This window comes from Schistocerca cancellata, chromosome 5 (genome assembly GCF_023864275.1).
Source record: "Schistocerca cancellata isolate TAMUIC-IGC-003103 chromosome 5, iqSchCanc2.1, whole genome shotgun sequence".
NCBI classification, from domain to species: domain Eukaryota; kingdom Metazoa; phylum Arthropoda; class Insecta; order Orthoptera; family Acrididae; genus Schistocerca; species Schistocerca cancellata.
In genome coordinates this window covers 506,713,976-506,732,623 of record NC_064630.1, presented here as the reverse complement: position 1 = coordinate 506,732,623, position 18,648 = coordinate 506,713,976, and the positions used below count along the sequence as shown (strand labels likewise).

At 38.1% G+C, this 18,648-nt stretch overlaps 1 protein-coding gene across 3 annotated transcripts in view; it reads right to left on the bottom strand.

Annotated features, from left to right (window-relative positions):
- The window catches only part of LOC126189017 (patj homolog), a 490,590-nt gene that overhangs the window by 15,886 nt on the left and 456,056 nt on the right, over positions 1-18,648 (bottom strand). For all 3 annotated transcript variants that reach the window (XM_049930836.1, XM_049930835.1, XM_049930837.1), the window contains one exon: positions 3,851-4,012. In XM_049930836.1, coding sequence (XP_049786793.1) covers positions 3,851-4,012 — 162 coding nt within the window. The remainder of the gene's footprint in view (positions 1-3,850; positions 4,013-18,648) is intronic.

The following is an 18,648-nucleotide window of genomic DNA, read 5'->3' as shown; positions in this document are numbered from 1 at the left end:
GATCTCGACCAACGCGAGCAGCAATGTTGCGATACGATAAACCGCAATCGCGATAGGCTACAATCCGACCTTTATCAAAGTCGGAAACATGATGGTACGCATTTCTCCTCCTTACACGAGACATCACAACAACGTATCATCAGGCAACGCTGGTCAACTGCTGTTTGTGTATGAGAAATCGGTTGGAAACTTTCCTCATGTCAGCTAGTTGTAGTTGTCGCCACCGGTGCCAACCTTGTGTGAATGCTCTGAAAAGCTAATCATTTGCATATGACAGCATCTTCTTCCTGTCAGTTAAATTTCACGTCTGTAGCATGTCATCTTCATGGTGTAGCAATTTTAATGGCCAGTAGTGTACATAAATGACCTTGTGGATAACATCGGAAGTTCACTGAGGCTTTTTGCGGATGATGCTGTAGTATATCGAAAGGTTGTAACAATGGAAAATTGTACTGAAATGCAGGAGGATCTGCAACGAATTGACACATGGTGCAGGGAACGGCAATTGAATCTCAATGTAGACAAGAGTAATGTGCTGCGAATACATAGAAAGAGAGATCCTTTATCATTTAGCTACAATATAGCAGGTCAGCAACTGGAAGCAGTTAATTCCATAAATTATCTGGGAGTAGACATTAGGAGTGATTTAAAATGGAATGACCATATAAAATTAATCACCAGTAAAGCAGATGGCAGACTGAGATTCGTTGGAAGAATCCTAAGGAAATGCAATCCAAAAACAAAGGAAGTAGGTTACAGTACACTTGTTCGCCCACTGCTTGAATACTGCTCACTGGTGTGGGATCCGTACCAGATAGGGTTGATAGAAGAGAGAGAGAAGATCCAACAGAGAGCAACATGTTTTGTTACAGAATCATTTAGTAATTGCGAAAGTGATACGGAGATGATAGATAAACACCAGTGGAAGACTCTGCAAGAGAGATGCTCAGTAGCTCGGTATGGGCTTTTGTTGAAGTTTTGAGAACACTGAGGAGTCAAGCAGTACATTGCTCCCTCCTATGTATATCTCATGAAGACACCATGAGGATAATCCAGAGAGATTAGAGCCCACAAAGAGGCATAACGACGATCTTTCTTTCCATAAACAATACATAACTGGAATAGAAGGGAGAATCGATAAAAGTACTGAAAGTACCCTCCGCCACACACCGTCAGGTGGCTTGCGGAGTATCGATGTAGATGTAGATAAAAAGGCTAATCATATAGTATCAGAACAACAATGTTGCAAGCCACTGTCTCCCCTATTATAAATTGTTTATGGTGAATGTTGCCAAACTACTACAGCAATGTTGTGGCTGTAAGCTGAAGAATATCCAGATCATGCCAAGCACTCACAATCTGTCTTTTAAAACATAATAAAAAAGTTCTATAAACTTGAAGTGTGAAAGACAAAATACATCAAGGAAAAAGAAGAGCACTACTGAAAGAAATTCCATTGCAAAAACCCTCTTCACGTTTCGCTGCATCTGCAGCTTCATGGCAATGTCTTCCAAACCAAATGTTATTTACAAAAAGTGTCAAGTGATGTGGCTGTCTATGCACAATTTTGTTTAAGGAAGAAGCATCATTTACAAACATGGACAAGTCAATCTTTGTAGTAAGTACTAATTGCCAGTTGAAACTGCACACTCACTCAAACAACGCTCTTGGTTCCTCAAGGTTTTGTGTGTGTTTTTCAAGACCCACATCATTGGTCTCTGGTTTATTGATGGGAATCCAAATACACTCAAGTATCATGAGTTCTTGAGATATGCTGCTACTGTATTTATTGAAAGACGTAAGGCAGTCAGTGGGGTACCAACATGATTGATGTACCTCCCATTCAGCACATGTATTGGCAGACCCTCTTAAGATAACATTTGGAGAGCACTGGTATGGTAATTCAAGAAACATAAAGTGTCTGCACATTCACCAAACTTAACACTTCTATACTGTTATCTTGAACAAAAATTTTAATAATGGGGTCTCTTAGGAAACATCGATTCCTGAAGGCCAGGCCTGAAATGCCTGATAACAACGGACCTGTGCTGCTATTGAGTCCAGATGAAATTCAACATGCAGTTTTGTTTCTCCAGAATCACTTTATAGTATGTAGCAATGTTCAGGGTCAACATTTTGAGCACTTGGTGTGAATCATGTGAGTGCTTACATTGGATATCATAGGACAGACATTTAGGGAACCTCTCATACTTATGGAAGGACAGGGATATTATTTGATCAAGTCTCATACATGTTAAGTCACTGAAGTTCTCTTAGAAATTTCTTTCAAATGCCACAGAAAAAATAGCATAGTCACATTAGAAAAATACAAAGTCACTGTCGTAATTTGCCAACATCAGGAAATTCACCATATTGTCAACTACGACATGGCAAGAACTGGTTACTGAAACTTTGAGGTAAATTTTTGTGCGCCAATTGGCTTCTATCTTTAACTATCCATTAGTTCAGAATTTGCAGTATTTCTGTGATGTTCTTCCATGAGTTAATGAAAGCAGTTGCTTTTCTTTCTGCTTATCCTTACACACATTCAATACCCCCTTTAAGTCCTAATTAGTATGGGTCACAAAAATTTAAGTACTACATCAGGATGGGGCACATTAATGTCATCTAAGCAGTCCCTTTTGTAGAGTGACTGTCTTTTCCCAGAATCCTACAACTGGGTTAGTGGCTATTCCATCAAATACCCTAGAAATGGTTACACCTGATGGCTCTCAATCTTCCACCATAATCGAGTCCACCAACATGAGGTGGCAAATATGAGGTAGCCAAGGAGGTGGAAACGTGAGTTCTATTATGCCAAGACTGCTTGGTAGCTACAACAGGAAAACACAATTAATTAGCAGGAGTACAAAATAAGAAAGAATTTATTTCTTAACTTTGCTGTAGTCCATGATCAGTTGGTTGACAATTGTAGAAGACTTGACTAAACTAAGCGTCTGTAGAATGACATAATTTACAAGCCACAAATCTTGCAGTGACGATTAATCTCTCGTAATCTTGAATGTCGAATCCGGTGAATTTGAAGACTAACTTGGAATGGAGCTACAAAGACTTGATGACAGCAATGACTGAGCTGCAGACAATGACTAACATTGGCGCTGGCTGACCACTGTGAGCGGCTACGATCTGTAGACTGAGACAACTGCACTACTCTCCTGCTGCAGATGAAGCGGCGAGCGTAAGTATTGCGACTGGCAGTGTACTCTTTGGCTAACACAGCCGTTCTTTTGTTCCGTTTATCGAGAGAATCACATCCGGCGGATCGATCTCTCAGGTGGTGGTGCGGTCACATGACTGACGAGGTCACAACATCTAGATATTTGTATGCATTTTGATTCACTGCTGTTGCAGTCATGGTATATTATTTTTCTGCATTTTGTGAAGAGCACAATTTTGCATTTGTAAACATTTGAAGCAAATTGCCAGTCTTCAAACTGATTTGATATGACTGGATGTTTATGCTGCTTTTTCTGACAGTACTTCATTACGGTTAATTGCACTGTCTCCAAGAAGAATGTTTGCGTTGTCATTAATATAGAACCTGAACACCAAGGGTCTCAACACACTTCCCAGGGGTGCGACTGAAGTTACTTTTATATCTTGTGGTGATAGTTCATAATATTTGGTGATCGGTAGAGAGAGAGAATGAGAATGTGCATGGATGAAGAAACTGATTACATATTTTTTGAATAATTTTGAATAATACAGAACAGTTGTACTCTCAAAAGTAGCTGATGTGCATTTTTCCACAATTTAAGTTTTTTGAAACTCAATGCCTTTAATCATATTCATTCTTACTAGAATACTTCTATTTCTGTACAGTACATACCCTGGCTGCAAATGCCGCTCTGTCCTGAGAAGTATCTATCAGACGGTAAGGTGTTGTTTCGCCTGGTCTTCGAGCACAAACCATACGCACGTTCATGGGAAGATCTTTCAATATGGTAACAACTTCAATATGATTCATCCCAAGCAGACGATGACCATTAACCTTCAGAAATCAAAACATAGTAAATTTTGTAGTAACACTATATAGCTTAAATATCAATGTAAACTTTAAATTTATTATCTCTTTATTTATAGATCATTACAGAAGCAAAGCTGCTGAAAAGCTATTCCAGTATTGGAGTGTAAAAATAAAATAAAATAATTAAAAAAAAAACCTGTATCACATGTGTAAAATATACATAAAAACGGAGGTGGTGCCACAATGAGTAAGTAGTGATAACAATATAACTAAAAATATGATAGTGAATTTGACAAAGGTCATGCATCAGTAGAATTTCCATGTAAAATCAAATAAAAAGTGGACTTGGGAAGGTCTAAATGGAATTAAATATTAAGTTAACTCTATTTTAAAAGAAACTGAAATTACACAAGACAAAATTGATATAAACAGTTTTAAACATATAACACGTCAGTCTCAGTTGCAAATAGAAACCAGTCTTTACCTAGATTTCAGCCTAAATAATTTGGCCTTCTTCAGAAGCTATTGACACTAAACTATTGCATGCCAAAGTTTGGTCATGTCAAGTATAAAAATATAGCACCGTAGTACCCAGTCATAAATCTACATTACTTAGCTGAAGAAAAACAGCAGGTCCCACTGCGCGGACAAGGTCGGTAGGCCGCGCAGTGGGGCTTGCTGATGTGTTATATGTTTAATTATCACAGTTGCTGACAGGGCTGCACGATGTTAAAAAATCATAAACAGTTTTGGTACAAATACTTTATTTGAAACAACATTAACATAACATTCATGAAAACACAAACAATGCTGAACCAATCGAGGAACACTGCTAATAATTAACTTAATGACACTAAAAATAAATTGCATTCAGAGATATACATTGAGCTAGCATGCCCTCCACCCTCTTTGTCATGGAATCATCTGCTGTGTGTCTGAAGTCCACTGTGTCATGTCTTGCATCCACTGTGCCTTGTCTTGTTTTTCAGTTACCAGCATCAGAGATGCAAAGATTCAGTTAAGGTCACTGATGGGGTGCCACTATCACTGACCGTAAGTGACTTGTCGATTTTGCTAATAACTGTATGCTTTCATCATATGGTGGCTGCAGAGGCTTGTGCAGAGCATCACATCTCACAAAGATTTGTTTACGTGTCCAAAGGTCAGTGAAAATAAAACGGGGCAGAGTGTGATGCTCTCTCGACAGACTGACTAAAGTTGGAAAATGTTTAGACATAATTGTTGAACAAAGCCTGACACCTCACCAAGGTCACTAGGCATATTGCTGAACAATTCACTGTGTAACCTGATTAGCTGACTATAGACCAGTTCTGTTGCAGTACTTTTAATATTTTCCTTGATGGTACTGCAGAGACCCAGCAGGACAACAGGTAGTGTTTCTGTCCAACATAGCAATTCATAGCACCTTAGATACATTTGTAACTGGTGGTGTAAACATGCAACAAAGCCATTTGTTACTGGCTGACACACTGCAGTTAGAATATAGACGTGTCTCCTACCTGCCTTGGTCAATGGCAATACTGATAGGCACTCTAAAATGGGTGACCTGGCAGCAAAGAAAGGTGATGGCAACAGTTTCCATTTTGGTGTCAACCATAGGAAGAACTTGAGCTCAGTAACTGAAGCATTAAATGGCTGTTAGACAGTACGTGTGTTCTTCAGATAGAGCTAAAAGTCCAACATTGTAGATGTGGACATGTTCAAATCATTGCCAGAGAAGGAGGGGTCAAGCATACCAAGAGTTGCAGTAAAAAGATGAGTGATCTTATGGTGACAGGCCACAATTGATGCACACAAGTTCTACAGTCTTTGTCAATTTCTAACTGCACAAAAGCTCAATTAACCAGCCTAATCACATTCCATACTCTCAGGTCAGACAAATCATGTAGCGACGGGATTGCTTTCTGCTGCTCATTGTTGATTTGCTGACTCGACTCTAGTGCTTTATAGCCGAGTTCACCTGTAATAGTGTCTTTGTGGGAAAGAGTGTCTGCCAGCACATTCAGTTATTCACTGACATGGATCTACATCTACATCTACATTTATACTCTGCAAGCCACCCAACGGTGTGTGGCGGAGGGCACTTTACGTGCCACTGTCATTACCTCCCTTTCCTGTTCCAGTCGCGTATGGTTCGCGGGAAGAACGACTGTCTGAAAGCCTCTGTGCGCGCTCTAATCTCTCTAATTTTACATTCGTGATCTCCTCGGGAGATATAAGTAGGGGGAAGCAATATATTCGATACCTCATCCAGAAACGCACCCTCTCGAAACCTGGACAGCAAGCTACACCGCAATGCAGAGCGCCTCTCTTGCAGAGTCTGCCACTTGAGTTTGTTAAAGATCTCCGTAACGCTATCACGGTTACCAAATAACCCTGTGACGAAACGCGCCACTCTTCTTTGGATCTTCTCTATCTCCTCCGTCAACCCGATCTGGTACGGATCCCACACTGATGCGCAATACTGAAGTATAGGTAGAACGAGTGTTTTGTAAGCCACCTCCTTTATTGATGGACTACATTTTCTAAGGACTCTCCCAATGAATCTCAACCTGGTACCTGCCTTACCAACAATTAATTTTATATGATCATTCCACTTCAAATCGTTCCGCATGCATACTCCCAGATATTTTACAGAAGTAACTGCTACCAGTGTTTGTTCTGCTATCATATAATCATACAATAAAGGATCCTTCTTTCTATGTATTCGCAATACATTACATTTGTCTATGTTAAGGGTCAGTTGCCACTCCCTGCACCAAGTGCCTATCCGCTGCAGATCTTCTTGCATTTCGCAACAATTTTCTAATGCTGCAACTTCTCTGTATATTACAGCATCATCCGCAAAAAGCCGCATGGAACTTCCGACACTATCTACTAGGTCATTTATACATATTGTGAAAAGCAATGGTCCCATAACACTCCCCTGTGACACGCCAGAGGTTACTTTAACGTCTGTAGATGTCTCTCCATTGATAACAACATGCTGTGTTATGTTTGCTAAAAACTCTTCAATCCAGCCACACAGCTGGTCTGATATTCCATAGGCTCTTACTTTTTTTATCAGGCGACAGTGCGGAACTGTATCGAACGCCTTCCGGAAGTCAAGGAAAATAGCATCTACCTGGGAGCCTGTATCTAATATTTTCTGGGTCTCATGAACAAATAAAGTGAGTTGGGTCTCACACGATCGCTGTTTCCAGAATCCATGTTGATTCCTACATAGTAGATTCTGGGTTTCCAAAAACGACATGATACTCAAGCAAAAAACATGTTCTAAAATTCTACAACAGATCGACGTCAGAAATATAGGTCTATAGTTTTGCGCATCTGCTCGACGACCCTTCTTGAAGACTGGGACTACCTGTGCTCTTTTCCAATCATTTGGAACCTTCCGTTCCTCTAGAGACTTGCGGTACACGGCTGCTAGAAGGGGGGCAAGTTCTTTCGCGTACTCTGTGTAGAATCGAATTGGTATCCTGTCAGGTCCAGTGGACTTTCCTCTGTTGAGTGATTCCAGTTGCTTTTCTATTCCTTGGACACTTATTTCGATGTCAGGCATTTTTTCGTTTGTGCGAAGATTTAGAGAAGGAACTGCAGTGCGGTCTTCCTCTGTGAAACAGCTTTGGAAAAAGGTGTTTAGTATTTCAGCTTTACACGTGTCATCCTCTGTTTCAATGCCTTCATCATCCCGGAGTGTCTGGATATGCTGTTTCGATCCACTTACTGATTTAACGTAAGACCAGAACTTCCTAGGATTTTCTGTCAAGTCGGTACATAGAATTTTACTTTCGAATTCACTGAATGCTTCACCCATAGCCCTCTTTACGCTAACTTTGACATTGTTTAGCTTCTGTTTGTCTGAGAGGTTTTGGCTGCGTTTAAACTTTGAGTGAAGCTCTCTTTGCTTTCGCAGTAGTTTCCTAACTTTGTTGTTGTACCACGGTGGGTTTTTCCCGTCCCTCACAGTTTTACTCGGCACGTACCTGTCTAAAACGCATTTTATGATTGCCTTGAACTTTTTCCATAAACACTCAACATTGTCAGTGTCGGAACAGAAATTTTCGTTTTGATCTGTTAGGTAGTCTGAAATCTGCCTTCTATTACTCTTGCTAAACAGATAAACCTTCCTCCCTTTTTTTATATTCCTATTTACTTCCATATTCAGGGATGCTGCAACGGCCTTATGATCACTGATTCCCTGTTCTGCGCTTACAGAGTCGAAAAGTTCGGGTCTGTTTGTTATCAGTAGGTCCAAGATGTTATCTCCACGAGTCAGTTCTCTGTTTAATTGCTCGAGGTAATTTTCGGATAGTGCACTCAGTATAATGTCACTCGATGCTCTGTCCCTACCACCCGTCCTAAACAACTGAGTGTCCCAGTCTATATTTGGTAAATTGAAATCTCCACCTAAAGACTATAACATGCTGAGAAAATTTATGTGAAATGTATTCCAAATTTTCTCTCAGTTGTTCTGCCACTAATGCTGCTGAGTTGGGAGGTCGTAAAAGGAGCCAATTATTAACCTAGCTCGGTTGTTGAGTGTAACCTCCACCCATAATAATTCACAGGAATGATATGAGTCATGAACAGTGCTATGTAATCTAAGTGTCACGGTTGATGCTGCGACATCTTTGCTGACTTTTGACATTAATCGTGGCTTCTGGTCACACGAGGTCTGTTCAAAAAGTTCCAGAACTTTGGTCACTAAATGTTTTTATGCTTACCTTTTACTTATTGTCCATGGTCTTCTTTGAAAGACTCTCCTCCACAATTGATACACAGCTCCCAATGTTGTTTCCACTTCCCAAAGCAGTATTGCAAAAAGTGCTGTCTGTGAATTTTTTTTTAATTTTTAATTTTTTTTATCTTGCCTATCGTTGCAAATCTTCATCCTTTCAATGGGGCTTTCAACTATGGAAATAAAAAATAAAAAAGTCCACAGGAGGGAGCTCCAGAGAGTACGGAGGATGAGGCAGCACAATGATTTCATTTTTTGTGTAATTGTCATGCGCCAACAGGGATGAATGTGAGGATGCATTATTGTAATGCAAGAGTCATGAATTGTCTCACCATATTCTAGGCCACTCTCTCATTTTTTTTGCAGGTGTCGCAACATATCCCAATAGTACCATTGATAAACAGTTTGTGTATCATGAATTCATGATGAACTAATACTTCAAAGTCGAAGAAAATTATCAGCATGGCTTTCACATTCGACCTTACCTGATGAGCTCTTTTTGGTCTTGGAGAACCTTTCCCAAAGCACTGTGAAAACTGAATCTTGGTCTCAACATCTTAATCGTAGACCCATGTCTCATCACCAGTTATGATTCTCTTAAGGAACATTTTGTTCTCATTTGCACAATCCAAAAGCTCTTCACAGATTGCGAGGCGAAGGTCATTCTGGTCTTGACTCATGAGCTGTGGGACAAACTTGGTGGCAACATGATGTATTCCAAGATGGTGTGTCAGGATTTTATGACATGATCCAGCTGAAATGTTACATTCTTCTGTAATGTCTCCGACAGTCAGTCTTCGATTGGCACACAGAATTTCATACAAGTTCCTGACACGAGCGTCGTCGATAGACATCAAAGGACATCCTGAATGAGGATCATCTTTAACATTCATCCAGTCATTTTTAAACTGTGTGAACCATTTATAACACTGAGTATGGTTTAAGCACTCATCATTGTATGCTTCCTGCATCCTTTAGTGCATCGTATGCTTCCTGCATCCTTTAGTGTATCTCCATAGAGGTTTTCTTGAGTTTCACACAAAATTTAATGCAGATGCCTTGCCCCTCAAACAATTTGCAAACTGTGCGACACAATGTTCTACTCAATACAGCATTGAACAATAACAGACACACAACAATGAAACATCCGGCCGTTACACATTAAACACAGGCATATGCAGGGATGCCAACAGCATTTCGCTCCACACCCACTGCGCTGAATTACAATGTTCAAGAATTTTTTGGACAGACCTCATATGTTGTGAGGAAGGCAGTTTTTAAACAAAAAATGCCAAGGGTCACCACTGTTGGTTTATCTGTTGCCGAAGTGCTGCAACTTGTGCAGTTGAATTGACCATCAAAGTGAGAGGTGCTTACAGTACAGGGTGCACTATAAGTGTGGCCTCTGCAATAGCAGCATTCCCATTGTTAAAACCAGTTTCTGTTTTGATGTTCACTAAAATTCTTCCATGTCTTAAGTGAAACTATTAAGAAGTTTGTAATGAACCTTGCGTCCTTGGGACTATTGTATGTTAACCAAAATGTTCAGTTCTGTGTAAATTTTGGCCAGACTTTGGTTAATTTTCTAATTTACATTATATATTTCTCATCTGAAGATATCTCTGAACATATCTTCCATGTCTTAAGTAAGGTGGGACTGACGAATGACATCGAAAAAGTACAAAGAAGGGCAGCTCGTTTTGTTTTATCGCGAAATAGGGGAGATAGTGTCACAGACATGATATGTGAATTGGAGTGGCAATCATTAAAACAAAGGCGTTTTTCATTGCGACGGGATCTTCTCATGAAATTTCAATCACCAGTTTTCTCCTCCGATTGCGTAAACATTCTGCTGGCACCCACCTACACAGGGAGAAATGATCTTCACGATAAAATAAGAGAAATCAGGGTTCGTGCAGAAAAATTTAAGTGCTCATTTTTCCTGCATGCCGTTCGAGAGTGGAACGGTATAGAGACAGCTTGAAGGTGGTTCATTGAACCCTCTGCCAGGCACTTTATTGTGAATAGCAGAGTAATCATGTAGATGTAGATGTAGAAATTATTAAGAAGTTCGTAACGAACCTTGCCTCCTTGGGACTACTGTATACTAACCAAAATGTTCAGTTCTGTGTACATTTTGGCCAGACTTAGGTTAATTTTCTAATTTACATTATATATTTCTCATCTGAAGATATCTCTGAACATATATGATTGCTAAAAATCTGTATTTCTGTTAACATATTTTTATTATTCATACTGATCCATTTCACAGTATCTTAGTAATCACAAATGTCAACTTAAATGATCTACAAACAAATTTACAGTAAACATAATATTATTATGCTCCAGTTTTCATGCAAACAAAATTTGTCTTCATTAATATTTTTTCTAATTTTATTATTGGTAATAAATTTGATTTTATAAAATAACAGGGAGCAACTATTTTTCATATTTGCAACCATTTTTTATTAACCACTGGGCTTATAAATCTTCATGTATATAATTGTTTTCATACAACTACATATTAATTAACTCTGAAAAACAATTTCAATTAAGACATTCATATTAATTCTAATTTTGACTACATACTGTTCTAGAGGGTAATGGAATCTGGGTCCATACCATATAATGTAATTTTGGTGCCAAGTGCATCAGGGTAGTGTCAGACAGGGTCAGTGTTGGAGCAGATAAGAATGGGTTTAGTAGCTGTTGAGTTTGGTAGATGATGCTCTCTGTTTGCTCTCTGCTCTTTGTCTAATTAAAGGAAGTTGTACAATGTATATTTGAGAAGTGTTGTCATATACATTTGTCAAGAACACGTAAATAAAAGAAGAAAAATTTAAAAAAAAAACTAACATAATGTTCCAGAGATTTCTCCTTTACGCAAATGGGGACAAAATCTTTTAACAGGTTATATAGTAACAAAGCAGCCAGCCTGGACACTGAGACTGATTTTGCCAGGTTAATTCTATTTATAAGCAAATAAAATGCTTCTGCTCTTACTAAATAATATAAATGTTGTTTATACTATGAAACAGTACATACAATTAATAATTTTGCTTTGTTATATATGGGCATTAAGTGAGGGATGACATTATAAATTATTCAGTGGAACAGCCAGAATTGTGTGGTAGTACATGATGCAGTACTGAAAACCTGAGAACTGTCAGTAACTCATAAACTGTGAGAGGCCATGGGAAGTTATTAATGGCTTCCACTCTGTACTGAAGCAGTGTTTTGAACACGCACTTCACTGGGTTCATGACTGAGCCCTGTGAAATTGGGTGTGTGAAGATTTGCAGTCCATATGTTCTGATTCAAACCTGGACATCACCAGATCATCATCAATATAGAAATAGCAGAAGTTGTGATCATGTGTGATTTCATCCATAAAGTTCTGGAAGCTCTGTGCAGCATAGTATACTGCAAAAGGCATCCTCGTGAATCAAACAAGCCGAAGGAGTACAGTTAGCAGTCTTAGGTATATTGTCTGGAGCTGTGTATCTGGTACAAAGCACATACCAAGCCCATTGTTAAGGAGATGTATTTGCCATGGATGTTGAGAGCATAATCTTCAACCTGAGGGACTGGGTATAGGTTAGGAATTATTCTTGCATTAAGTTGGCAGCAATCACCTTAGGGGCTGAATCAACTGGTCTTCTCTGGGACGATGTGGAGGATTGAGGTCCATCTGCTATTAGATTGATATTGTACAGTACCTAATTAACATTATAGGGACACCTATTCATGGACATTAATTTGGTGTGTGTCCACCCTTCACCTTTAGGACAGCTTGAATTCTGCTGGGGACACTTTCAATGGTGTATCTGAATGTCTTCCTCAAGAGCTGAAACCAGAAAAGGTAGTGATGTTGGATGCTACAGTCTCGTGTGAAGGCGACAATTTAAATCATCTTGAAGATCTTTCATTGGGTTCAGTTTTGGACTGTAGGCAGATCAGTCCATTTCACGAATGTTGTAGTCAACAAACCATTGTCTCACAGATGCTGCTTTATGACAAGACGCATTGTCACTCTGATACAAATAATAATCTTGGAACTGTTTGTCTTCTGTACACAGTATTCGTATACCTCTGCAATTAACTTTTCTTAAGTGCAATAAGAGGACCACACCCTAACCATGAAAAACACACCCATACCAATAACATCACTGCCTTCAATGATGGCACTGCACATGATGGCAGGTAACATTCTCCAGGTATCCACCAAACTCAAACTCTTCCATCGGCTTGCCAAAGGGTATAGTGAGATTCATTACTCCAAATCATGCTTCCAGTCACCCACTGTCCAGTGGCACTGCACCTTATACCACCTCAAGTGTCACTTACCAAGAACTACAGGAATATGTGGCTTATGAGGAGCTGCTCGAACACTGTATCCCATTCTTTTTAACTACCTCTCCAGAGTCATGGTGCTATCTGGTCTGCTGGTAGCACTCTGGAACTCATGAGTGATTCCTTTTGCTGATTTTTACAACCACCCTTCACATTTTTTGTTTATCTATTATTGTTCCTTCACATTTTCACTTGACAATCACATAACCAAAAGCTGACATGGGCAGATTTAGAAGGGTTAAAGTGTCCCTCATGGATTTGTTACTCAGGTGATGTCAAATGACAAGTCCATATTCAAAGTCACCAAGCTCTTCTTAGCGAGCTGTTCTGCTGTTAGTGCTTCGTTACCGACAATAAAATGTTCCCACCTTCTTTAATACTAATGAGTCTGCCTCTTGTAACATCTAGTGGCCAATTCTGCATTACCTAGGAGTGTCCCGATACTTTTGATTGGATAGTGCAGACTCTGTCTATTAAATGAACACTGGAACCCCTTTTACACTTTCAGTAGTAACATTAACCTTTTCCAATTCAATAACGGATTTCTTCAATGTAATAATTTTTTGTTTCCATTTCATTCAGATGGCATATGCCATTGGTGAGCATAAAAGAAAATCCCTGTTTCACTACCTCCTATTTCTTGAGTGCTTATTGATGAGGTTGGGCAGTAATCGGAAGCCCTGGCATTGTTAGAATATCATGCATTATTAAGTGATATAGAAGGAATAGTACACGATGCCACTAAGTGACTTTTAGGAACTGTGGAAGGAGTGCTGGATACTGAGAATCATCAATGATCATGAATATGGCAGCATTGTCTACAAGACTAGTTAGTCAAGTTAATGGTTTAATCAAGAAGATGGTGGTGCCTGTATAACGATGAATCACCAGACAACTTGTGGCAAAGGTAGAAATTTGATGAGAGCATGACATGGCTACATGTCTTAATTGTGAAATCACTGACAGCAATTAGTGCTGCGACGAGGCAGCTGACACTATGGGCACACCAATACATTGGCACCTGTGTTCTGGGCAAATTTCCCAGCTCAGATGTGGGACAGTATTGTCAAGCTTCTGAGCCAAATCATCTTTGGTATCAGCGTACCTTTCCAGATGAATGTGTATCCCAGTGCCCTCTTGGTTATTGTCAGTGTCGTGTCAGCCAACTGGAATGTCGTGTTTGAAATGCAGTGAACTGTACGGTAAGTAATTAGAATCAATAATGTGGGTTGAGATATGTGTATTCATTTAAGGTGGTGTGCAGAATGTGAGCTGTATGACTGAAATGTTTGCATCTCAATAATCAAAAGTCAGTGTCAAGTCACCTGACGTCATTGTATCACATACAGTATGTAATATGATGTGCCTGAAGCACAGGTGTCATCAAAATGTTGTGTTTTAGAAGAAATAATTTATTTTTCTTTAAAAAAGCAAGTTATTGTAGATTCTTACAACATGGTGTAAAAATAGACATTAAAATAGAAAGAAACAGACTGATTAGGTTGGAAGCCAGAAACATAGATTATGGAACTTTATTAAGTATAAGATGAAAAAGAAGTTTATACAGACACTGACTAAAGGTGCAGTCATTTAACAAATTTAATTGTGAAAGAGCAAAAGTTTCTGCAGATAAAAAGAAAAAATAAAGAGGAATGAAAGAAATGGCAAGTGAGTATGAAACTGTCTAGTGAAAGGAAGCAGCTCTTACAGGAAAAATAAATCTTTCACAGAAATAATGAAGGGAACATAGTACAATACAGTGATTAAATGTAGCTACTCATATACAGCTTCATGAACATATAGGAAGATACGATGAAAATTTGGTAAACAAAAAAACAAAAAACAGATAAAAACCATGGGAATATGAAGAAATCAAAACAGAACTTATGCTGAATAGACATCACATTTTATTAAATAGGATACCAAATGGCAAAAGAACCAATAACGGACATAAAATCGCGCAAGCATTCCAAGATTTCTTTAAATGCTTTTACAGTTCACAAGTAGAACTGAAAACACACACTGTTGATACTGGTAATGAAAATATTGACATTCCAGATGTGATTCTGGACAGTGTTTCATTAAAAATGGTTAAAGCTAAGAGAGGGGGGGAGTGATACAAAAGGAACTTGTAAGTTGGTTTGGAGTACACCTGCAGGGTAAAACAAATTACCAAAATTGGAACAAGGAAAGTCACATTTCAGACATAAAAGACTGCAGTTTTAGCAGATATTTACAGAAGTTATCATCAACCAAATAGAAAAATATTGGACTTTAAACAAACAAAGGAGTAAGTTTCTTCTTTTCTTTGCATCAACTGTTTGATTTTGCCTAAAGGAACAAACTGACATTAAAAGTAGGTTAAAACAATGGAGTTCAATGGAGATTTTGTAAGTCATGAATGAAAGTTTAAAATGAAGTAATGAGTATGAAGTATCACTTTGAATGAAATTCACAGATTTTAAAAAAGTTCTTCATCTAATGTCAACACAATCTGTACTAACAGTCTTGAGAGGCAAAGCAATGATTCAACTGGTCAGTGACTGAATGATACATATATCACTCAGCAGTTTCTATTTGTCTTCATGAGGATAGTGAAAAATTCAGAATTCACAAGGGACAAGCTAGGAAATACTGTATCAAGAATTTCATTCTCAACAGCCCAAGAAATATTTTTCAGATGCCTACAGTGAGAAAATGAAGGAGGATTATATATTATTGTCATATATATAAGCAACTTCATTTTGCAGATTAGGTTATACAGTTTGTCTCCAGCACAGATATATTTCAACAACAGATTGAAGAACTTAATAGAGCAAGCTTGAAAACAGCTTTGAAAACCAATTAACTACTGCATAATGACTACATTGCAAAGAAAACGAAAACAGTGCAAACTAACAATGTCCTCAAAGGCAATAATTACATGGTCAGCAAAAGGAATAAACAAAAGAGTAAATATGGTCTATAATGCTTTATGGTTTACTAAACAGAGCTCTCATAACTGAGCTTTCATTGTGTCCAAATTGAATACAGCAAGCATTAACAGTTTTCCTGTTTTCTAACAAGCATCATACAATCATTAATTGGACTGCATCTAATGTAACAAAAGTAACACGAGAAGTATTTCTTGGGTATGCTGTTCTGAAAGTTTAATAAACTGAATGAAAAGCATTCTGTTGTAACAATAATCCATCAGAGCTGCTTTCTTTAAATTTTTTATATTTTATTCACCGCTACCGGTTTCAAGCAATGGCTGAATCTCAAAGGGTGCCACAATACGATCAAGATCTCTCTCTCTCTCTCTCTCTCTCTCTCTCTCTCTCTCTCACACACATACACACACACACACACACACACACACACACACACACACACATGGTAAATAAAATGTAAAAAATATAGAATAAAGCAATTCTGGTGGATTATTGTGACAACAGTATGAATTTCATATGACATGAGAAGCCTTCACAAAACATTCTGACATCATCTGTTGAGTTACTGTGGAAGTATAAAATCAGCAACATGTAGATATTATTTCAATCACAAGAGAATAGCTAACTCACACAGCAAATCTCACTCTTCTACATTCTGAACTGAGAGATAAATGTCAATGAACTTGATAGAAAAATGGAGTTAGCAAGACGAGGTCTTTCTAATATAATTTATCCACATTTTTTTCTGTACAAGTGTTGTGAATGTAACTTTTCACAATGAAACCATGAAACAGCAGCTAGATTAAAACTAGAATGAAATAAATATTTATGAAATCCTAATTCAAATGTGTATTCTTCATATAGTAATAGGTTTAAGATACATAAGTTTGTTTCAATGAGCAATGGTCGCAGCATGGTACCAGTGAGTTTAATTTATCATCTGCATATGAAAAATTCAGACAATATCATTATTGATTTACTTTGGGAGTAGGAATTACATAGATAACAAATATGCATGAGATTACCATTCAACAAGAACTCTGAAAGGAAGCTATTAGTAATTTTGTAAATACCTTTTCTAATTCCTAGGGGCCTGAAAATCAGCAGCTACTTTTGGAAAAATTCACATCTATTACTTTCAAAATTCACATCTAATTTTGACAAAATTCTTTTTAGTTGTAAAAGATTAGGCACACAAATTTAAATGATTGTCATGGTAGGTGCTTGAAGATGAAGCCTTAATGCTTTGAAACTGACTGTTAAAAAAAGTGTTAGAGCGCTTTTTCACTGGGATGTTTGCTTTTGCAAAAACTTCAACAGCCTTCCACCCTCCCCCCCCCAAATGGTTCTTTGTTGCTTGACTCTATAAAAGCTTTCCAAAAAAAGAAAAAAAAATGTTTATATTGAGAAGCAGCAGTGCTGAGAAGCGAAATGTTAGACGTAGCAAGAGGATACTCCCCATCTGTTATGTCATTGGCCCTCAATAATTATAGATTCTTATTCTTCCCCCCCCCCCCCCCCCTCCCCCATGAGTTTATTGTAACTCCAACACATGTGATAGGTATTTACTTGCTTGTGTAGGTGGATAGACACTTTGACAACAGACAATTTTGTGAAATTACTTCAAAATTACTACTGAATGTGAATATCTTGGCTTCAGCTTTGTTAGGTATAGATGTAGTACCTATTGATAAAGTATAGCATATGAAAATTTGTGCTATATCTGGGCTTGAACCCAGATTTCCCACTTACACGAATGTTCACTTTGACCATTAGGCTATCCGTGCATACCTCCCAGACCAACCCAGTGTCACACTCTACAACCCTACAACATAGTCTCCTACAGTCCTCACTAAATGCTCGCAGAGCTACTCTGCATTCCCGCACCAGTGTGAATGAGACTATGAGGTTGAAGTAATTGCCTTTTGCCCATCTCAGAATGTAATATTTACTTGCATGTCTGGGTGGACAGACATTGTTGATGACATACATTCTCATGAAATAATGTTTAAATAAAGTTGTGGAATGTAAATAACTTGGCTTCAGCCAGCACAAATTTTCATGTCACCAGTAGGTAGTACTATACTAACACAGATGAATGGCATTCAGCAAATTTATTTCTATGTGATAGGTATGTGAAAATCCACTATCAATTACCAGGTAAAATTCCATTTAAATTCATTTTTCAGTTTATTCTTCTCACTGCATATTCCATTCATACCATTATTATGCTAATTAAAAATTATAGTTAAATTAAGATAATACTTAAGTTCAGTAAGTGGAAAAAATAACTTATGAGCTTACGTGCAGAATCAAATGTAATGACCTACACCATCCAAAGGCTAAGCATTCCAATTTGACCATCCACCACTTATTTTTGTTACCTTACCTTTTCTGTACAATATGATGTACAGTACAAATTAACTAACTTACAAATTAATAATTTCAAATAATTTGCTACAATTTCCAATATGGCACTTATACTTGTAAACAAGATGAATTATACCACAAAACATAATACCATCCACATCTTTTTCTAAATTTCTAACTGGTAATAACATCACGAAAAGGACAGTTGCTACTTATCATATAGCGGAGATGCTGAGTTGCAG